The 19,633-nt window shown below is 53.4% G+C and overlaps 8 protein-coding genes and 1 non-coding gene across 9 annotated transcripts; 5 read left to right on the forward strand and 4 right to left on the reverse strand.

Moving 5' to 3' along the window:
- Nucleotides 1-594: 594 nt before the first annotated feature.
- Nucleotides 595-2,083, forward strand: CDC43 (geranylgeranyl transferase type-1 subunit beta; the record flags this gene model as incomplete). The annotated part of the gene is made up of 2 exons (XM_062890870.1): nt 595-1,308; nt 1,364-2,083. The coding sequence occupies 2 exons, from the start codon at nt 595-597 to the stop codon at nt 2,081-2,083; spliced, it is 1,434 nt and encodes a 477-aa protein (XP_062742007.1).
- Nucleotides 2,084-2,342: 259 nt separating this feature from the next.
- On the forward strand, nt 2,343-2,431 carry QC762_0079410. The gene has a single exon. It is a non-coding gene; the product is annotated as a tRNA-Tyr (tRNA).
- Nucleotides 2,432-2,599: 168 nt separating this feature from the next.
- QC762_0079420 (uncharacterized protein) lies at nt 2,600-3,559 on the forward strand (the record flags this gene model as incomplete). The annotated part of the gene is made up of 2 exons (XM_062883891.1): nt 2,600-2,800; nt 3,267-3,559. Exons 1-2 carry the CDS (start codon nt 2,689-2,691, stop codon nt 3,557-3,559), a joined length of 405 nt encoding a protein of 134 aa, XP_062742008.1. The 5' UTR covers nt 2,600-2,688.
- On the reverse strand, nt 2,635-3,918 carry QC762_0079430 (uncharacterized protein; the record flags this gene model as incomplete). Its single annotated transcript, XM_062883892.1, has 1 exon — nt 2,635-3,918. One exon carries the CDS (start codon nt 3,916-3,918, stop codon nt 2,635-2,637), a length of 1,284 nt encoding a protein of 427 aa, XP_062742009.1.
- A 248-nt stretch (nt 3,919-4,166) lies between these two features.
- On the reverse strand, nt 4,167-5,743 carry MRI1 (S-methyl-5-thioribose-1-phosphate isomerase; the record flags this gene model as incomplete). Its single annotated transcript, XM_062890871.1, has 2 exons — nt 5,198-5,743; nt 4,167-5,146 (listed from the first exon to the last, which is right to left on the reverse strand). Exons 1-2 carry the CDS (start codon nt 5,727-5,729, stop codon nt 4,167-4,169), a joined length of 1,512 nt encoding a protein of 503 aa, XP_062742010.1. The 5' UTR covers nt 5,730-5,743.
- Nucleotides 5,744-5,812: 69 nt separating this feature from the next.
- Nucleotides 5,813-10,614, forward strand: QC762_504470 (uncharacterized protein; the record flags this gene model as incomplete). Its single annotated transcript, XM_062890872.1, has 2 exons — nt 5,813-5,846; nt 5,909-10,614. The coding sequence occupies 2 exons, from the start codon at nt 5,813-5,815 to the stop codon at nt 10,612-10,614; spliced, it is 4,740 nt and encodes a 1,579-aa protein (XP_062742011.1).
- Nucleotides 10,615-11,478: 864 nt separating this feature from the next.
- QC762_504475 (uncharacterized protein) lies at nt 11,479-14,048 on the forward strand. Its single transcript, XM_062890873.1, has 5 exons — nt 11,479-11,724; nt 11,779-11,969; nt 12,032-12,369; nt 12,421-12,545; nt 12,642-14,048. Exons 3-5 carry the CDS (start codon nt 12,193-12,195, stop codon nt 13,813-13,815), a joined length of 1,476 nt encoding a protein of 491 aa, XP_062742012.1. The 5' UTR covers nt 11,479-11,724; nt 11,779-11,969; nt 12,032-12,192; the 3' UTR covers nt 13,816-14,048.
- A 771-nt stretch (nt 14,049-14,819) lies between these two features.
- Nucleotides 14,820-15,219, reverse strand: QC762_504480 (uncharacterized protein; the record flags this gene model as incomplete). Its single annotated transcript, XM_062890874.1, has 2 exons — nt 14,820-14,994; nt 15,101-15,219. 2 exons carry the CDS (start codon nt 15,217-15,219, stop codon nt 14,820-14,822), a joined length of 294 nt encoding a protein of 97 aa, XP_062742013.1.
- An 851-nt stretch (nt 15,220-16,070) lies between these two features.
- SIT1 (ferrioxamine B transporter) lies at nt 16,071-19,228 on the reverse strand (the record flags this gene model as incomplete). Its single annotated transcript, XM_062883893.1, has 2 exons — nt 16,071-17,880; nt 18,093-19,228. The coding sequence occupies 2 exons, from the start codon at nt 19,226-19,228 to the stop codon at nt 16,071-16,073; spliced, it is 2,946 nt and encodes a 981-aa protein (XP_062742014.1).
- Between the last annotated feature and the right edge of the window lie 405 nt (nt 19,229-19,633).

Here is a 19,633-nt window from a genome sequence, read left to right on the forward strand (position 1 = left end):
GGGGGGGTGTTTGGTAGTTTTGATGCTGGGTGTGCATTCAGTTGTGGCCAGATGCTCGGTCGTCAGAGAGTGCTGGGTTCGCGGGATTCAGCTCTCCCTCGGGTCGGTTGGTCTGTGTCGTGTGAGACACCAGGATGTCGTGTGGTTTGCTGGTGGGCAAGCTTCAGCTTCGTGTCGGTTCCGTCACAGTCCAAAAGGGGCACAATTACAAGCCTTATCGGCAAGCTATCCTCCCGATAAGCGAGGGTCATTGACCGGACTTGTTCTCGAATAAATATGGGACCACGGGATCTGTCAAGCCACATTTATGCTTAAACGTTCTAAGTGTGGCTTGGGCACCCGGGGCTTGGCACTGCAACCCCTTTGGGCAAGAGGAGCAGGGATCCCACGATCGCGGGGTCCATATTGCTGTCTCTCACTGCCTTTTATGAACTGAATCCCGCCAGATGGGACATTCATGAGTTATATATTTCAAGATTTAACTGATTTAAGAAAGCCAACGGGGTAGTGTTGAAGAACAATTGTTTACCATCCGAACAAAATACCAAAAAAACACCACCTTCACCCACCATCTCATCAACTACCGCCACAACCATGACAGCAGACCACCCCCCTAACCCCGAGCCGACGCTCGACATTGGCAGACACCTAAAATACTGGAAGATGTGCCTCCAGTCCCCCCTCCCCCACCACTACCTCTCCAACGAAGGAAACCGCATGGCCCTGGCCTACTTCATCATCAACTCTATCGCCATACTCACACCTCATGCTAACAACAACAACAACAACAACAACAACAACAACAACACTGATAACAACCTCATCACTCCGCAGGACCGGAGAAAGCTCCGAAAATGGGTCCTCTCCCATCAACACCCAGGAGGTGGCTTCTCCCCTGCCTCGTCACTTGTCTACCCCCTTCACGGTTATGAGCAGTCGGAGCCAGAAACAGGATCTCAACCGGCAGAAGCAGCAGGAATGGCCAATGCGCCAGGGACTTTATTTGCACTGCAGCTACTGGCGCTGTTGGCAGATGAGGATGATCCAGAGGGGGCATTCGACGGGGTCGACAGAGCACAAACACTCCGCTGGTTACGGAGGCTGCAGAGAAAGGACGGGAGCTTCGGGGAGGTGTTGAGGTTGCTGCCTGGTCAGGGGTGGTTCATCGGGGGAGGGTACGACATGCGGTATTGCTACATCGCCGCGTCGATACGGTGGATGTTGAGGGGGGATGTCGAGGAGGGTGAGCCAGGGTGGGTGGAGGATATTGACAAGGAGAGGTTGACGAGTTATATCCTCAGCAGTCAGGTGAGGTGTTCGCTGTTTCTTACCTCACTTCCATCGCTGACTGACAATCTGGCAGACATATGACGGCGGCTTCGCAGGCAGCTCACAGGAAGAACCCCATGCGGGATATGCCTACTGCGCCATCTCTGCGCTTTCCCTCCTCGACCGCCCGTTGCGAACAACCAGCCAACCACCCCCTCCCTCCCCATCACTCTCCCGCATCCGTGACCTCCCCGCCTTAATCCACTGGCTCACCTCCCGCCAATTCATCTACCTCGAACACCCACCCCCTGTTCCAGAACAACAAGAAGAAGAAGAAGACCCGGTCAACTTCCTCCTCCCCCCTCTCACATCCCTTTCTCTCTCTCCATCCCTCATAGCCTACAACGGCCGCACAAACAAAATAGCCGACACGTGTTACACCTGGTGGGTCGTAGCAGCGCTATCCAACCTCTGCCAGTTGCAGCTACTCGGCGACTGGGCACTAGCGAGACGGTTCCTGCTGGAGAAGATGGCGCATCGGATAGGCGGGTTTAGTAAATACCCTGGTGGACCACCGGACGTGTACCACAGCTGTTTTGGGCTGACGGTCATGTCGTTGATGGGGGAGCCGGGATTGCAGAAGTTGGATGGGGGGTTGGCGGTGCCGGTTGTGACGGTGGGGGTTATTGAACAGGCGAGGGGGGAGTTGTTGAGAAGGGCGAGGGGGGAGGGGAAGGGGAAGGGGGTGGTGGAATTGGGGTTGAGGATGAGGGGGGGGACGACGAGGCCGGGGTGGTTGAGGGGGGTTAATTAGGGGTGTTATCCTACAAAGGGTGATGAGGACTTCTGGATGGGTTGGTTAGTGTACCATATATACTTAATATTGGGAGTGTTCGGATCAGAGGTATGTAATTGTGAGATCATTGGGACGCATCTTGGCATTTTTGCTGTCGATACCGCAACTTGGGCGCCTTTCTCATATCCGCAAAATAAAATAAAATAAAATTAAGATCTTGAGTGTGCATTCAGGGGACATTCGGGAAAAACTTGGCTGAAAGCAAAAAATGATAGTGTCCCCTCGACCGGAATCGAGCCGGTGACCTTTCGGTATCGATAAATTGCATTTACAGCCGAACGTGATAGCCAACTACACCACAAGGGGATTTGATTTGATGGTTGCAAGCACCAGAATGCGCACTTATGGTGATGTGGGGAACATGCGGGATTTTTTGTGTTGATCCACGCCTGGGCAAAACACTTCCAGTCAAACATGTCAGATGATACCTTGATACAAATCCAACGGCTCTTTATATTCTATCTCACCAAATCATATATATCACCAAATTATATATATCACCATCCAATTCACAAATCCCCCCCCTCCTCCTCCTCCTCCTCCTCCTCCCCCTCACCCAACACATGCAAAATCAACTTCCTATACCCCTCCACCGCCTCCTCCAGGTCCCTCACCCTCAACCCTTCATCATCCCCATGCGCAACAAGGATACTCCCCGGCCCATAGAGATAACTCGTATGCCCCCCCTCCAAATTCGGAACATCAGTCCCATAACTCGCAACCATAGTCTCAAACCCGTCAACTTCACACTTGCACTTGACCGGTCCATACCCGCCAAGCCACTCTGAACTGAGCGCATCCCCGTCTGTTTCCTTGAGAATGTGCTCAATCTTGGCGATAACATCCTTATGTCCCTCCTTTTGACTTCCCGATGCCACCCGAACAGCAAGTCTAGCGCTCGCCGACTTGGGTATCACATTCGCTGCCACCCCCCCCTCCAGAACCCCGATATTAACTGTCGTGTTGCCGTACCTCTCGCTCGAACCAAGGTCAGTGTTGAGGATAGTGTGCAAACTGCGAATCAGCACCTCATTGGCAGATTTGCCTAGCTGTGGGTAGCCTGAATGACCAGCCTTTCCTCGAGAGCGAACAATCCCATTGGTAATCCCCTTGTGGCCGCACGCAAGTTTGTTCTCTGTAGGTTCGCCAAAGATGGCAGAGGCAAAGCGGTACTGCTTTTCGTCGCTGCTGCTGCCAAAGAGAGAAACCTTGCTGCTGCTGCGGGAGCGGCGGGAGAACTCCTTCATGCCGAGGCCGGAAGTTTCTTCGCCAACTACGAAGAGGAGCATCACGTCGGATGGGGAGATGGATTCCGAGGAGATGAGGGTGGATAAAGCGATGAGCTGCGCTGCAAGAGAGGCTTTCGCATCGACGGAACCGCGGCCGGAGATGAGGGTGTCTGGGGTGATTGGCCCTGACGGTGTGGTTTTGTAGGGAATGTATGGTGGGACGACATCGATGTGGGATGTGATGAGGAGCTTGAAGTCGGCGGTGCTGGGCTTCTTAGCTGTAGGCCAAGCCAGGACATTGCATCTCGCATTTGAGCCTGTGTTTAACCCAGCTGGAATAGGTTGAAGCTCGACAGAGTAGTTTTGCTTGCCGAGATATTCCTGAAGGAACAGAGCGGCGTCCTCCTCGGTGCCACTGAGCGAGGGTATCTCAACGAGGTTCTTGTGAAGGGCGAGGAGGTCATGGCGGTAGAACGGGCCGTCGGCGTGCGGCGTAGGGGTCGCATGTGCTGCTGGTGGGTACAATGCGCTGCATAGCAGCAGTGCCTGTGAGATCCGCTTCATTTTGAGTTTTGCACCAACTCTCTGCCACTCCAAAGACCGTTGATGAAAGGTGAAAGATGCAACGTCTCGGTCGAGTTCATAGCGCTGATGAGGTCATCCCTTTCAGTGGGTCCAAAAACATGCACAAATCGCCAATGCAGGGGCTGTGGGGCGCTGCATGACTTGGGCGCTTTACACAGCATCATCTCATCTTCAAGCTTCGAGAAAACAAACATGTTCAACATCTCATTTCGTATTCAGCTCGATCCTCATAGCTGACGAGCAGCAACAGAGGCCAACCGCTCGGGCAACACTTGGCTAAAGTCAAACTTGCCGTCCGCACCCTTCACCACGGTTCCCCGCTCAGTGACAATGGCATCGATCAGCTCATGGGGAGTCACATCGAAAGCTGGGTTCCAGACCCCAATTCTCTGATCAGCAATCGCAACTCTCGCAGTCTTGCTGGTATCGACGGTTCCGTCCTCGTTGACAATGGCACCGCTGATTTGTGTCAGCTCTTCACGCTTGCGCTCCTCGATCTCGATAGCGCTTCCGTTCTCCGTCTCGAGGTCGATGCTGGTTGTTGGCGCAGCGACAACAAACTTGACACCGTGGTGACGAGCCAGCACAGCCAGCTGATAGGTACCAATCTTGTTGGCAGTATCTCCGTTGCGGACAACGCGGTCAGCGCCGACAATGACGGCGCCAATGTTCATGCGCTCACGGTGGAGGTTGAAGAGAGCACCAGCCATGCTGTCGGTGATCAAGGTGGAGGGAATGCCCTCGAAGACGAGCTCGAAGGAAGTAAGACGACTGCCTTGGTTGTAAGGACGAGTCTCGGTGCAGTAGGCGTGCTTGAGGAGACCCTCGGAGTGAAGAGTGCGGATGATGCCAAGGGCAGTGCCGTGGCCCGAGGTTGCGAGGGAACCGGTGTTGCAGTGCGTGAGGACGGAGATGGGCTTTTCAGAAGAGGCATTGTACTGCTGTTGCAACCAGGCGGCACCATGAGAGCCGATAGAGGTGTTGTTGTGGAGGTCCTTGGCGAGAATCTCCTCGGCCGTCTGGATGTAGGTGTTCAAGATGGCCTCCTTGGCCTCAGGGTGCGCCAAACCCTCGAGGTTGGCGGCTCTAGTGGCCAGCTTGAGAAGTGTGATGGCGTTGGAGAGATCAACAGCCGTTGGCCTGCTCTCCTTGAGGTAGTCAAGTCTCTTTTCGATATGCGCAATGACCTCTTCGGGCTCAGTGGCGGCTGGTGACGCATGTTAGCGATGTCTTGATTCGGGGGCAGTGTCAAACTTACTGCAGTCGCCATTGTGCAACTCAACCGCATGGGCCAAAGCAGCGACGATGGCAATGGCGGGGGCACCTCTCACTCTCATGGAGCGTATGCAGTCAAAAGCCTCTTCGGCAGTTGACACCTCATCGTAGTGGTTCTCATGGGGCAGTCTGAGCTGGTCAAGGACTAACAGCTTGCCCCGCGAATACTTGATAGCTTGAAGGGTGGCCATTTTGTAGATGTGTTTCGAGGTCTTTGAAGACACAAAATTTGTTGTCAAAAGTGACCAGCCGTTTTCGAAGATTGTCAAAAGTTCCCCTGGATTTTTACACAGGGAATCTGCCTGCTCTTGAGCCTGAAATAGAAAATATCTCTCGGGGGTGCAAGCGGCCGGGACTGTCATTAGATGCCCCGCCACTGCGCAAAAGTTTTGGTGGGGCAATTTCTGGAAATTCAAGGTGACGGAGGTGAGCTGCATCGCCAAGAAGCGGTGAGAGCTCCATGGCCATGCATTGACGTGCCACACCCTGCATCTCAGGGGATTCTGCCACCGCATGGCCTGGCCAGGAGCTGTCCTTCTCTCTAGAATTCCAACGCGCTTCGACTAGGGCATGTCATAGAGGCCCAGAGCTGTCCAGCATGGAACAGCCCTTTTCTTCGTCAAAGGTGACGGGTTAGTGACGGTTTTGGTTGATTGGGGAGCTCCCAGCTGACTAGTAGTGTTCCTGTATGCAGTCGAGTACTTCGATCCCCACGATGTCTACAAGCTCCTTGCGCCGGGGTTGATTCCCCGGCTCCCGCTCCGAGACCTCAACTGGCAGTCCCACGCCGGGCCATTGCGATCTATCAACACCCTACACATTGAGCTCCTACCATCCGGAGCCGACTGCTCGAATATCTTTACCCCCCTATCCTCTCCAAACCCAAAGGGCGCAAGCTCCACCGATGTCGCGAACCAACCGGCCCGGGACGATGGCTTCCAGACCGCCACCATCGCCGGTAGGGGTGGCTCAAGCGACCAGGTGGACTCGACACTTCGTCCACCAGCAGGGCCAGGCAAGGAAAGGAGACATCAAATACCAGGCTTGCGCCGCACACCTTACCTCAAGGTGCTACTAATACGATGCGACGACAACGATACATACAAGTCCACGACGAAGGCTGAAATAAAGGAGTGGATCAGAGTCAACACACCACCAGCCCAGGGCAAGAGTGGCGCCGAGAACCACGATGCCTTCGAATGGCTGATCATCCATGTGGTCCTCCCAAACACCGTCGCCGCGACCCAGCCGCGGACCACCGGGAAGGTACCCGACTCCAGCGACGTCTCCAAGACGGCGACACTAAAGTGGCGCGGCAGCTCAACATCGTTGCTGGAGAAATTGCGGACCGACTTCAACGGCTCAGGCAAGGGCGCTGTGGACAGGATCAGGCAGATTCGCATTGGCGTCAACGACGTGCCATATAGTATGCTCCCGAGGGTGGTGCCCGCGGTACCTACGGGGTATCGTGAGACCGAGCAGGACAGTGAGGCCGCGTGGGCGGACTTGATCGGGAAGTTCAAGGAGCTCATCCTATCCAGCTTCGACACACGCGTCACACAGTACGAAGAGGACATCAAGGAACGAGACGCCCAGAGGAGTTTACCAGGGTGGAATTTCTGCACTTTTTTCATTCTGAAAGAAGGCCTGGCCAGGGGTTTCGAAAGTGTTGGTCTTGTTGAGGATGCCCTGGTTGGATATGATGAGCTTAGTGTTGGGCTCGACACTATCATCCAAGAACAAGCGGCTGCGGGGTCTGCGGAAGCACATGGAGGCGCTCTGCTTCCGTATACCCCGGATCTCAAAGAGACAGCACAAAAGGCTCTCAGTGAGATCGCTGGCGGTACTCTTGAGTTTGAGGAAGAGGAGGCTGTGGATCTCCAGTCTGGCGAGAAGCAAAAGCTGGATTATTCCGAAAGCATCCCCATCACTTCATCCAAAAAGACATACCGAGAGTTGATCTTGGCCAACAATGTGTCTTTATTCGATTTCAGGTGCTACATCTTTGCACGCCAAATCTCTCTGCTCCTTCGTCTTGGAAATGCATGGTCAACACGAGAGGAACTGGTGGCCAAGCTGAAGGAGCAGCAAGAAATGGTCCCGCGAGGAGTGGCTGCAAAAACACCCGTACCCAAGCTGAATGAGGAGCAGGAGAACTTGCTGCAGCTCGCTGAGATCTGCAAACGCACGCTCGAGTTTGTGCCTGCGATTTCGACAGTCATGAGAGAAGACATCATTGCGGCCATCATGTCTGCCAAGAAGCACGAAGAAGAAGATGGCGTCAAGCCAGTCCTCGATTCCATGCTCTCCGAGGTTGTGGACAACATGGTGTCGTCCTTTGCCTTTTCTGTTGCCCAACAGATTCTCGCCCAGACGTCTACCAAGGCGCTGCCTATCCCACCTTCTACCCTTAATGATGCCCATGATCAGAAGACGTCTATCCCAGACCCGAAAACAACGATGCATCCAGCCCGGACGACGTCCCTTCACGGCCAGGGCACTCAACGGCCACCTCTCAGCCCTGGGTTCCCGTCTGGGCGCCTGCTTGGTTCTATTGATAGTCCAGCTACGTCGTCATTTCAGAAGGCTGGGCTCGAAGAACTTGCTGCTAGGAGAGCCGAGCTGTATGCATTGTCCCGAAATATTTTGGAAGAGTGTGGCAAGAAGCGTGGCTGGTCTGACGGGTGGTCGTCGGTCCCTACGGTAGGGGAAGCTGGGATTGTCGACATGGAGGAGATTGGCCTTGATGATGATGATGATGATGATGATGCCGAAAAGACCAAGCCGGCTGCAAGAGAAACCGCTGAGGTTTTGCACACGTCGGTTGCCGGCGTGGGAACCACCCTCCTCCGCACAGCGCTCGACAATAAGGATGACTTTTATCGGCTCTACGAGACGCTCACCGATAAAGCTCTCCGGCACTACACAGTCGCCCACCACCTGCACTCGGTCCAGGCCTGCATGGCTGATTTGGCGGTGCTCAAGTTTCACCTTGAGGAGTACAAGGACGCAGCTTACTACTTTTACCGCGTCATTCCCTTCTTTGGAGAGAGCAGCTGGGCCCTCCTTGAGCTTTCCATGCTGGTCATGTATGCGAGGTGTCTAAAGAAGTTGAACAAGTTGGACGATTACGTCAACCAAGCACTTCGGCAGCTCCTTTGCAAGGCAGCCGCCGCTGAGAGGGACAGATTGCAGCAAAAGTCACGGTTCAGGAACACCCTTACGTCTGCGACTCAGTACCCAGAAGCCTCGGCCATCACGGGATTCCTGGCGGACCTGATTTCGGTGTCGGCATCGCTGGAAAAGGATGTGAGGATTCCCCTGACGAGCCTCTGCTGTGACCTTGCTCTGGACGGGCCACCATTCTACGACGAGGGCCAGGACAGCTTCTCCCTGTTTCTTGACTTTCACAGTCTTTTGGTTGATGAGTTTGAAGCTGATTCGGTCAGCATCCGCATCACGAGCAAGACTGCAGGGGGCAACAGGGAAATTTGGCTACAGACCGAGAAGCCGGTTACCATCCGGCCAGGGCCGAACAAGGTACGAGTGCAGAGCACCACGATGATGGCTGGCACTTTTGAGGTGGATCAGGTTCGTCTGTCCAGCGAGAAGGTATTGCTGCACTACGAACGAGATCCCAACCAGCCTGTAGACAAGGGGATTGCAAGCCTGAAAAATCCTCAAGTGGCTGTTTACCAACGAGCTAGCGGCCTTGACGTCCGACTGTCAGGGACAAAGGACCTGCAGCTCGACAAGAAGAAATCGCTAGATCTTGAGCTATCAACTGGTTGGAACGCCGTCAAGACGTGCGAGATTAAGATTAGGTCCGCGACTGGTGGGCTGCGGCTGGTCATGAGTGAAGCAGAGGTGATTGGCTCGACACAGGCCACCAAAGCAGAGGGAGGCACCTTCAAATTCGGCGCCATTCCCGCAAATAGCTCTGTCAAGGTCCGGTTTCCCTTCACCGTTGAGCACGACCTGCTCGATGTCGCTGTCAGGGCGGAGGTTACCTACTCCACCGAGCGTGGGAGCTTCACCTTCTTCAAGACATCATCTGTACCGATCTCTCTCGCAGTCGAGGTCAACGTTCAGGATATCTTCAAGCACAACGCACTCTTTTCGCGATTTGCGGTCTCCTCCGCCAGCTCCAGCCCGTTGAGGTTGTTCAAGAGCGAGCTGTTGGGCTCCGAGGTCTTTGACACACATTTTGGCCACTCGCCCAGCCAGCCGGTGTTGATCTTTCCCAAACAGCCCACCAGCCTGCTGTACAAAATCACGAGAAAGCGCGGGGTTGCCATCGGGCCGAAGACAAACAAGACGCTGTATCTCAAGCTGTACTACAGCGTCTTGCAGGAAGAGATTGAGGCTCTGTTTGAGAAGACCATCGTTGCCGATTTGGAAGACTCGCCCATGAGGGAGTACGCCAAGCTGATCGTCTCCAAGGTTCTGGCGGTAGTCCAAGCCCGCCTGTCGGAACACGAGCTTGAGAAAGCGGCGTTGCTGGGGGAGCTGCAGACGAGCTTTTTGGGTCATGTCAATTGGGAATCGCACTTTACTGGTCTGGGGTCGGCGTCAAACACTCAACAGCAAAAAAGCGGGACCAGCTCCCCTGCTTCTTCTTCTTCTTCTTCTTCTGGGGAAGACATCTCGTCGGCCACTCTGGCAGATTTTATGACTGCCTTTTTCACCAATCACCCTTTCCTCCCGTTACCGCACTCCGAGTCAATCCCGGAACCAAACACGATTGTCATCCCGGTTGATGTACCCCCAGTAGCAATAGTTCACACGGCCGACTTGAGGGTTTCATCGTCTCAACCTCCAGTGGTGAACGGGACGGACGCTAGCGATGGCAGTCCTACGTTCGTGATTAACCAGCTCCTCCCTACCACCCTCCACCTAAAATGGACGCGGATGTGGGACACTGACCTGTCCACTTCGTCTCTGTCTCAAGACCTGGAGTTCGGGTATGAGATCACTGCCCCGGGGGATAGCTGGCTGCTTGGGGGGAGGAGGAAGGGGCATTTTGTTATACCGGCTGTGGACGATGATGATGCAGAGGAAAAGTTGAGTTCGACGGCGGAGACGGAGGCGGAGATACCTGTTGTTTTGGTGCCTTTGAGGGAGGGGTATTTGCCTTGGCCCGGGGTGGAGATTAGGGAGGTTAGGGCGGGAGGAGAAAATGGGAATGGGACGGGGGAGAATAGTCCTGTGGTGAATGTTGCTGGGGGAGTGCATTGCGAGACGGATTATAGGAACTTGGGGGAGACGGTGGAGGTTGTGGGGGATCGGGGGAGGGTTACGGTTAGTTTGGATGTTAGTGATGGTGGGGGGGATAGGGGGGGTCCGATGGTGCTGGAGTGTGAGGGGGGGGGATGGGGGGTTGGGAGGGTTGTTGCTTAGACTACGTATGATGGGGGATGTTGTGACTAGCAGAGGAAGGTTCAGGTATGGTTAATATTCTTAATCGAGAAGGTCTTCTTGACTGCTTTACCAACTGTGTAGCGTGGGGTATTGTTTATGAGCTTGGCAGGGGCGACCGGATGAGCAGAGTGAGTACTGCAGGTATGCGCATAAGGTCTCTTGTCAGATGCGCCTACACAGTTCTGCGGGTAGGCCCGTCTGCCTAGACACTCCGAATTAGCTACCACCAATCATCCACGGCGTCACTGCTCTAGGTTGATATCATGATCTCCGGTCATCGGCAGACAAATCTAGATTCTAACATCCGACCGGCGACCGGCCGCATGAAAGAAATACCACCCGACTTTGGCCCCAGCGGGAGACAGATCATCTGGCTGACTACTCTCATGACTAAGGGGGTTTCCAAAGCCGAGGTTGCACGAGTTCAGGGATAGAGATGCCCGCCTTTTGCGCCACATTTCGATATTATATGTGTATGTGTGTGTATCATTTATTCGCTGCGGGTCACACACTATTACCCAGTTACAGGCGGAATTCGGGGTTGGGGGTACGAGGCTCGGAAAGTCGGAAGAGTTGAGTGTCACGAATGGAGATTAGGTACCTGATGACAGATATGTGGGAGACACAGCAGGTCGGGCTATGAGTAAGCGAATGCAGGTTTTGAGACTTGGGGCTGGCTGGGCTGGGTGGTATGACCTCAGTTTTGGAGTGGGAAGGCTGTGAGAGGGGGTTAGTAATGGGGTGTGGGTGTGTCTCGGCCTCGGTTGTCAAATGTAGAGTGATCAATGGTTGATGGGGGCAGAATTGTTGAAGGCTTTCTCGTTTCTGGTGCAAAATTGCTGGGTTGAGGGAGCAGAAGGTGAGTGTTGAGATGGGTTACCTATATAACGGATGAGATGTGGATTTTTCGCCCCCTTGGATTTTGTTGCAAGTTTCACAGCTTTTTTATTTCTTTGTCTCATAAGAAATGGCTGAGGCATCGTCATCGTCACATCCAGCGAGGAAGAGAAGGCCCCATAAAAGGAGTCGACATGGCTGTCTGACATGCAAGCAGCGGCATATTCGATGTGACGAGCTCAAACCGGTCTGGTGGGCACAAGCTTTGATCTACCTATGTCTTGTGCGTATGGCTAACGGGAGTAGCACCAACTGTCTGACACGTGGGGGGGAATGCGGTTATGCTGCTGAAGGAGCCAGGGGTGCATCTGATTCCCCTTCGTCGGCAGCTGCAACAATGCAACCGCCTCTGGTAGCGTACCCAAGCTCACCGGCAAATCCATTTGATACATTGCCTATCAAAATGCCATATCGGTCGTTGGAGCTGTTCAATCACTGTATGGATCCAGCATGCATGTTGACTTGATAAAGGGGGTGAGGCTGATATTCAGGGGGAAAGTTGCCAACTATCGGATCTTCAGCCGGACGGCTGTACCGAAGAGTGCGAGTTCCCAGTGGTTAGTTACATCCTCCTTACTTGACAAGAATGGGCAATATAGCTGAGAGAACAGTGTCGGAATCGCCCTCTCCAATCCAGACACGTTTCGAGCCTGTCTCATCATGAGTGCGCTGCACTATTCCCGAATCAGTGGCGGCCTAAGGGAGTCCGAGATGGAAGAGACGTACTTGTATCACAAGCTCGAGGCGATGAGGACTCTAAACAGCAAAGTTACAGACTTGGAAACGTGCACTAGTGATGGGTGTCTGAGCTTGATTGCTGGATTAGCTTTGGCTGAGGTAATACCGTTGTTCTTCTTAGGCCTGTATCGCACTGCTAACAATCTTAAGGGTGGCATGGGTGACCCAACTGCCGCCGAGGCACATATCAATGGTCTCTGTACTTTGATCGACATGAAGCGCCCCGAGGAATGGCAGCATCGGTTCTATGGGATGCTTCAACGAATCATTCTGATGTAAGTTGAATACATCGTTACCAATCCCAGGCAGATTTCAATCTTTCGAACTTCTGCTTCACTTTTCCGATGTCTGTACTAAATGTTTATTAAAAGGGCTGGCAGTTACATTGCTGCATCCAGGGACCCGTTTCTAGAATCACACATCATCGAAACCGACGACATGACCCTCTGCTATCCCCATCCATATTTCACCAAACCCACACCAACCCTGTTATCAACTGCTCAAGTCCAAGCCACTAGCCTTTCGCCCTTCTATCTGACCTCCACACCCTGTCTCGAGGCCTGCAAAGCCGATGTTGAGGGAGAAGTACTATTCAACGTCCTTGAGCGCCTCACCTCAATCTGCTTCACGCCATACGACAACAATAACAGCGAGACGACTTCACTCCTCCTCTCAGACACAGAGTCTTACATCGCCAGCCTGCTCTTTCAACCAGACCCTTCCTCGTCTTCACCATCCAAAGCTTCAACTCACAAGGACCGGCATCATAAAAAGAGCAAGAGAAAAGGCCACCCATACAGTCAAGCGCCACCAATCTACTACCCAAGCTCAAGCCGTGCCTGGGCCGCAGCCGGTTACCTCTACACCCATCTCATATTATCCCCTCTCTGGGCCCAAACCCACCAAGACGAGACCATAGACCCCGACCTCCTCTGGCATCTCCTCAACACCCTCCGAGAAGACATTACCAAAACCGAAGCAGCCATGAAAATCGGCGCCTACAGCCCAGAGCTGTGGATATGGGAGGTTGTCATAGCCGCCTACACCGTCCGTGTGTCTCTCCAGAGACAACAACAACAACAACAACAACAACCAATGACGACGGGCTTGGCAAGTGTAGCTGAGGACATCTTCAGCACTACATCATCAGAAGTTTTATCAACCTCTCAAATAATCATCTGGCCCGGCCTCACCTACGCCGAAAGTTCAGATTCTTCATCTTCTTCGCAGGATGGTAGCGGTGCTTCTTCACCGTCTCACGACAATCCCGAGCGAGGGCCCGGAATTCCCAGCCAACCGCACACTTATATTCCTCCTGTGTCACCTCCACCAAAGGATCACCTCCATTCCCTCAAGCTATTCTTCCGTCAGAAGATCGCCGTATGGAGCCAGACAACCAGGGTTGCGGATTGGGAAGGGGCCAGGCAAATGCTGACTAGAATCGTGTGGCCCAATCAAAGCGCCGGCCAACTCACAAGTTATTCTGAAAGGCTAGATATGATCATGAAGACAATTTGGTACGAGGCCTGTCTTCGGTTGCAATGAGGTGTTCCCGTTGTAAACCACGAGCTTGACGTCAAGCACGCAATGTTTGGTACCCCTAAATCACAATACAGGGTTTCAATGGTCACGTTTGGAACCGCGTGCTTCTGAGGACAACCAAACCATCTAGAAGAACGGGCACGGTCGAGGAATTCTTTTGATATGAGGATGAGAATTCTGGTGGGGAGATAATGCCGATCATGTATATAAATGCACCAAAGCCTGCTTCATTTTTGCTTACTTTGGCACCCGTAAAAAATCCCCAAGGTAGCACGATGACTGTACCCCTTCTTTCTGCTTTCGACGACCCCCCGCTGCGCTGGCTTGACTTCCCACTGGCTCCTCTTCGGTCCCGGGATATCACGGCATCTGAAGAACTGCGGCGAGTGAAGGAGCTCCCTGATCGGCCTCTTGACGGTGGCCTTCGAGTTCGGGATGGCGATCTAGGTGAAGGTGATCGTCTCCTCTTTGTAGACCTCGTAGATCGACGATGGGTTTGATGTCTTGACTGCCCATGCATGATGAATCCAGCACGGCTGAAACCCAATCCAGTGGGTCATCATCAGTTCGCAGGTACGGCAAAACCCAGGATGGATCAGGTCGACCCTTAAGAACCTGGGATATGTCGGGCAGTTGGGTAAATTCAGGACTCAGTCCCAGATTCCAGTTGCCCACGTCACTAGGTACGTTCAGGCAAGTCTTGGGGACTCTCCTCGCTGTCGGGTGGTCCTCCGCGGTGGCCGGCAATAGCGCACGCCAGCCTAATCCAGAAGACTTGGCCCAATCCTTCGCAGTTCGACCCTCAGAATCTTGTGCCTCGAGGTCAGAATCGTACCGAAACACTTGGTTGACCATCTCTGGATCCTCCGTCGCCACAGCGTACATCAGCAAGGTCATTCCCGGAACCCAAGTCAGCTTTTTGCCGTCACGGGTTATTGGAAGGCTTTGCATGATGTGTGACATTACACCATAGCGCTCGGTTCCTGCACCATAGATGGGGGTTATCATCACGTCAAAAAACCCCAACCAAGCAATAGGGCCATGTCCTCGGGCCTGGTTGTAACTCGCCTTGACGCCCAGGACATTCTCTGCGCCACACTACAGGTGTGCAAGCTTGCAATGCCTGTGAGAATGTGGTGAGGTACTCCTGTGGCTTCCTCCATAATTGCCGACCTGGAAAATCTTGTGCCCAGCTGAGTCCATCCCGAATCGAACAAGCTCATCTTCCGTGGTGCTAGGAGTTCCTGAAGCGTCCAACCACGTGTGGCTGTGGCAGACCTGATCCAACTGCCCTTGATGTACGTCGGAGAGGTAAGCGTAGCAAATTGCTGACTTTTCGTACCAACAAAACATGGGGTTGATGGCTTCGCTCAGCTCAACCGCGCGCTTGTCTTGCCGATACATCATGTGTCGATCCAACTGTAGGCAATGCCATCTTTGCAAGCTTGCCCACAGCAAAGTTCTAGCTTTTCCTTGCGATTGATGTCACATTGATCCAATGATTGCATGTCTTGGAATGATAACTCCTCATCTTTCGAGGCACTTGGTGCGAGCGTTGATGAGCCGCATTTCCCTCGCCGTAGATCTTGAGGTTTTGATTGTGGTGAGGTATACGAGGTACTAACGTACGACCATAGAGCAAACAAAAGATCGGGTGGCGACTGTGCCCTGTCTAAGGTCTGGGAGGCGGTTACTGAGTTTGGGCTATGGTGGGAGGTTAAGTATCCTTGGGTTGGGAAACTGTGCCTTGCGCGGCTGCCCCGCCTCTGACTCCCCATACATGCATACATATGAGCCCGTGAATGGCGTTTTGGTGTCACAGCGACTTCAGGTACATAGAAACTATAAAAATTCTCCAACAGTTGTTGTCCCGTGGGATGTGGGTGATTACTGAGTACCTAGGTAAGGTAAGCGAAATTTACAGGGCGTGTGAGTGTGATGGAGCATAGCATAGGTTCCTACCATAGGAAAGATTTCGTGAAGCTCAGGCATCATAGTATATCAATCTTCCCACGCTGGCAGTGCCACCGCTCTGATGTAGGTACTTTAGCTGTTGCCTGAAAATGGCTTCAGCTCAGGTTTCACCTTTGGGTGAGTTCGCCAACCGCCCATGGGTTGGTGTCTGTGATCTGGCAGGTCTTCAAGTGTACGTTGGTTGAATTAGTACCTTGATCAACTACGCAAAGGATTCTTAAAATTCCGTCTTGTATGGTAACTCTCAACGATAACCAAAATCAAATTTATTTTATCACTTATCTCTATGCAGCCGGCTCGTCCTCCTTCAAAGTCTGCTCATCATTCAACTTTGGATTCCGCAACGTCGACGCAAAAGCAATCAGCGGCACACACAAACAAATCCCCGTAATCGTCAACAGCCTCTGGGCGTACTTGTAAGAGTCGATCAACGCCTGCCGCTCGGGCGTGCCCACAGGGTACTGCTTCGCAAAGGCAAATGGATTCCCGTAAGCAGATGTTGCCAAGGTCTCATTGTTGAATCCCTCCATCCGCCAGGCAAGCTGGTTTGGCAAGACCTGAGTCCATATCCCGCCCGAGACAGCACCGCCAAACGCAGATCCGAGGTTGTAAGTGGCGAGGTAGAGGCCCGTCATGACAGCGAGATTCTCGTGCTTCAGCGCCACTTGAAGAGAGGCCTGCGCCGGGTAGGGAAACATGCCACCGGCGATACCCAAAACAACCTGGGCGCCAACAACACCAGCTCGGCTGGACATGTCGGTATCACCTCGATACTTGATGAGGAGACCGAAAGCAACCATGAAGAGGCATGTTCCAACGACGATAAAGACTTTCAGCCGGCGGACCTTGTATACGACAAATCCGAGAACGGTGCCGGTGAGAACACTGAAAAATGTGTAGAAGGAAGACACCCGAGTGGCCGTCATGACATCGAAATCGAAAGCAACGACCAGAACCGAATACAAGTAGTCGCCTTGCATATACCACGCCCAATTCAGCATCAAGGCGATTCCGAGGGCGGCCCACACGGCTCGATCCTTCATGAGTGTGAATGGCACAAGCGGTTGGGGGGTATAGAGCTGCCACCCAATGAAGAGCGGTATCGCGGTGAAGCCAGCTATCAACGGGCCAAGGACATGAGCGCTGGTCCAGGAAGTCTTGAAGCCACCTGCCAGCGTGACAGGTACCAAGAGCAAAGCGAAGACAGCAATCATGAGAATGATTCCGATGACATCGAGGCGCCAGAACAAGTACGCAAAAAATTTGCCCCAGGGGAGAGCTTTGATCGGGTCGACGTATCCATCCATCACATGTGACCTGCGGGCTCGACGGCCAGTTACCAGGAGACTGATGATCAGAGGCATGGCGCACACCGGATAGATGATACACCACATGCCGATGGCCCATCGCCAAGTTGTGACAGCAAGCACGGCCGAAGAAATGTTTCCGCTGACCCAAGTCAATACGAGGAACGAGGCGTTCGGGATGTAACTGAACAGCAGGCGAGCTCGGGTGGTGGTGATGTCGGCAACGATAACCTCGAGCAGTAAGATGATCATGGTGTATCCAATCTGGTAGATGAGCGCCCCAGTGGCAAATGTTTCGACATTTTGTGAAGTTGCCTCCAAGACGGTGCCGAGAGTGTAGAAAAAGACTGACAAACACACAAGCTCGACACGGCCAAAGATGTCGGCGATCCTGGCTGAGGTGGGTTGTGCTGCGGCGGCGATGACGGAGCGTAAAACGTTGACAGTTGCCAACAGCGAGTGCTTGGAGAAAGAAGCCGTGGCATTAGGCTGGTAAGCGTAGCGGAGCATGCCATCGAGACCATAGGCAAAGGCAATTATGAAGACGCCAAAGAAGATGAAGACGTAGTCGGCCTTGGTGAGAACCGAAGCCAGGGCCTCAGCACGGCGGACACCAGGAGACTTTTCATCAGACAGAGCTGCTGCCGGCAACGGTGGGGCTTCTTTTGTTGTCGGCGAAGATTCCGCCCTGTCCGTCGTGGGATCATCATCACTGCCTTTGGTAGCCATGGCGAACGGAAGCTGTGCCCGGGGGCCGAGGGAGAAAATGACCGGGCAGCGGGTTGCCCTGGACGTGTCTAAAAAGGTAGGTTAACGTAGGCCAGGTTTTCCCAACGACAAAACAATTTTAGGACCATGGAACAAAAATCTGCAGCATTCGTGTTTGGCGCCGCCATTGTCGAAACTCTAATACCATGACATCATGACCCACCTTCCGTACTTCGATATCAAAGCCACCAGAGCAGGTACGAGTTCCTCTTCCGTCAACTCCTCAGATACCCACAAACCCTCTCCCCCCACCTAACCCCCCCCTTATAAACCCACATCCCCTTCGCATTCCCCCCCCTCAACCCCTCCACCGCCACCGCCAGCTCCTCCCCCCTCCCCTCCCCCCTAATCTCATCCAACCCATACAAAAAGGTCTTAAAACTAAACACGATCCCCCTCGTCCCCGGCAGTCTCGTCAAGGTCTGTAACTCAACCCTCAACCTCGTCTGACTAATATCAATACCCTCCCTATCCTCCTCCGTCAAACTATCCACTTCATGCTCGTGGATGTGGTTACCGCTCGGCGTGTACAGCTCCTTATGCGTCTGAAGCCCCCAGTTCACCCTCTTAACTGGCTTTCCCACTTCCAGTTTGGAGAAGAATTTCTCCATGCTAGCACCGATTTTGCCGTAGGAAGGAACAGGGCCGTGGATGCCGGCTAGGGTTTGGTCTAGCTTTGTTGAGGGGTCGAAGCCGGAGGGGTGGCAGCAGAGGAAGGCCACGCAGCGGTGGAGGCCGGTAGCCGGGTTGGGGAGCAGGAGGAAGATATCGTCTTCAATGGTTGTGGCCAGGGTGGAAAGGAGCTCGTCGGGGGGGAGGTCAAGGGGGGAGACTGGAGAGAGGCAAGAGGTGATTTTGTTGTGAAGGGTTGTTCGATTGGGAGAGAGGGAGAACATGGTTGGGTAGCGGGTGGGTAGGTAGGTGGCCATGAGGTAGGCGTAGAGCTCCCTGATGGGGGCGATGCCAGAGGGGATGTACCCTTTGACAACTTTTGGGTGGGAGGCCAGGATTGCTTTCCGAGCAGTGACTCGATCAAGATAGTTCTTATCCATGATGATCAGCTCTGACGGGGAGGAGGTCTGAATGGCCATGGTGATGTGGTATTTTGGCTTGAAGGGCCGGAGCTGGAGGGGTGGTGTGTCCTGCCATGAGAAGTCGTGAAGAGGTTCGATTTTGACCTCATTGTGAATGTCTTCATCGGTTGTCTGCTTCGCGATGCCGGGCTTCTCTCTTTTGTCGTTGAAGCTCGGATGAGGATAAGGTGATGCGGGCCGATGAGGAGGTGGGGATCGGCCCGAGAGTCGCCACCCGGCAACTGTTGCCGCGACGAGCAACAGTACCAGAAGCACCCCGATCATCAAAGACATGTTCAACAATGTTATACAAATGTCTCTGTTGGGGAAGTTGATATCTGTGTATCATAAGAAAAGAAGCCAATGTTTGGGCAAGAGCTCTGATATTATCTGACATCTCCCGTCCTCGACCACCCCGAAAGATAGTGCCTACCCCACCTTGATCAAGATGACTCCAAGATCTGGGCTTTGATACGTCCACGTTGTCCACAGAACCTTTAGTAACGGCCACCGATCGGAGTGCATTCACAGGGATCCGCCATGCAGTTAGGCTGATCCAGACCCGGCTGGGGAGGACACTGCTCTCATCGAAATCATGCCTTCAAAGGGACTTGGTTGAAAGACTAACAAAGTTCATTGATAAAATATGGTCGGAACGTTTTCCAGAGATATACAACGGGGTATTCTTCTTAAACTAGT

The sequence above is a fragment of the Podospora pseudocomata genome, chromosome 5 (genome assembly GCF_035222375.1).
Source record: "Podospora pseudocomata strain CBS 415.72m chromosome 5, whole genome shotgun sequence".
NCBI classification, from domain to species: domain Eukaryota; kingdom Fungi; phylum Ascomycota; class Sordariomycetes; order Sordariales; family Podosporaceae; genus Podospora; species Podospora pseudocomata.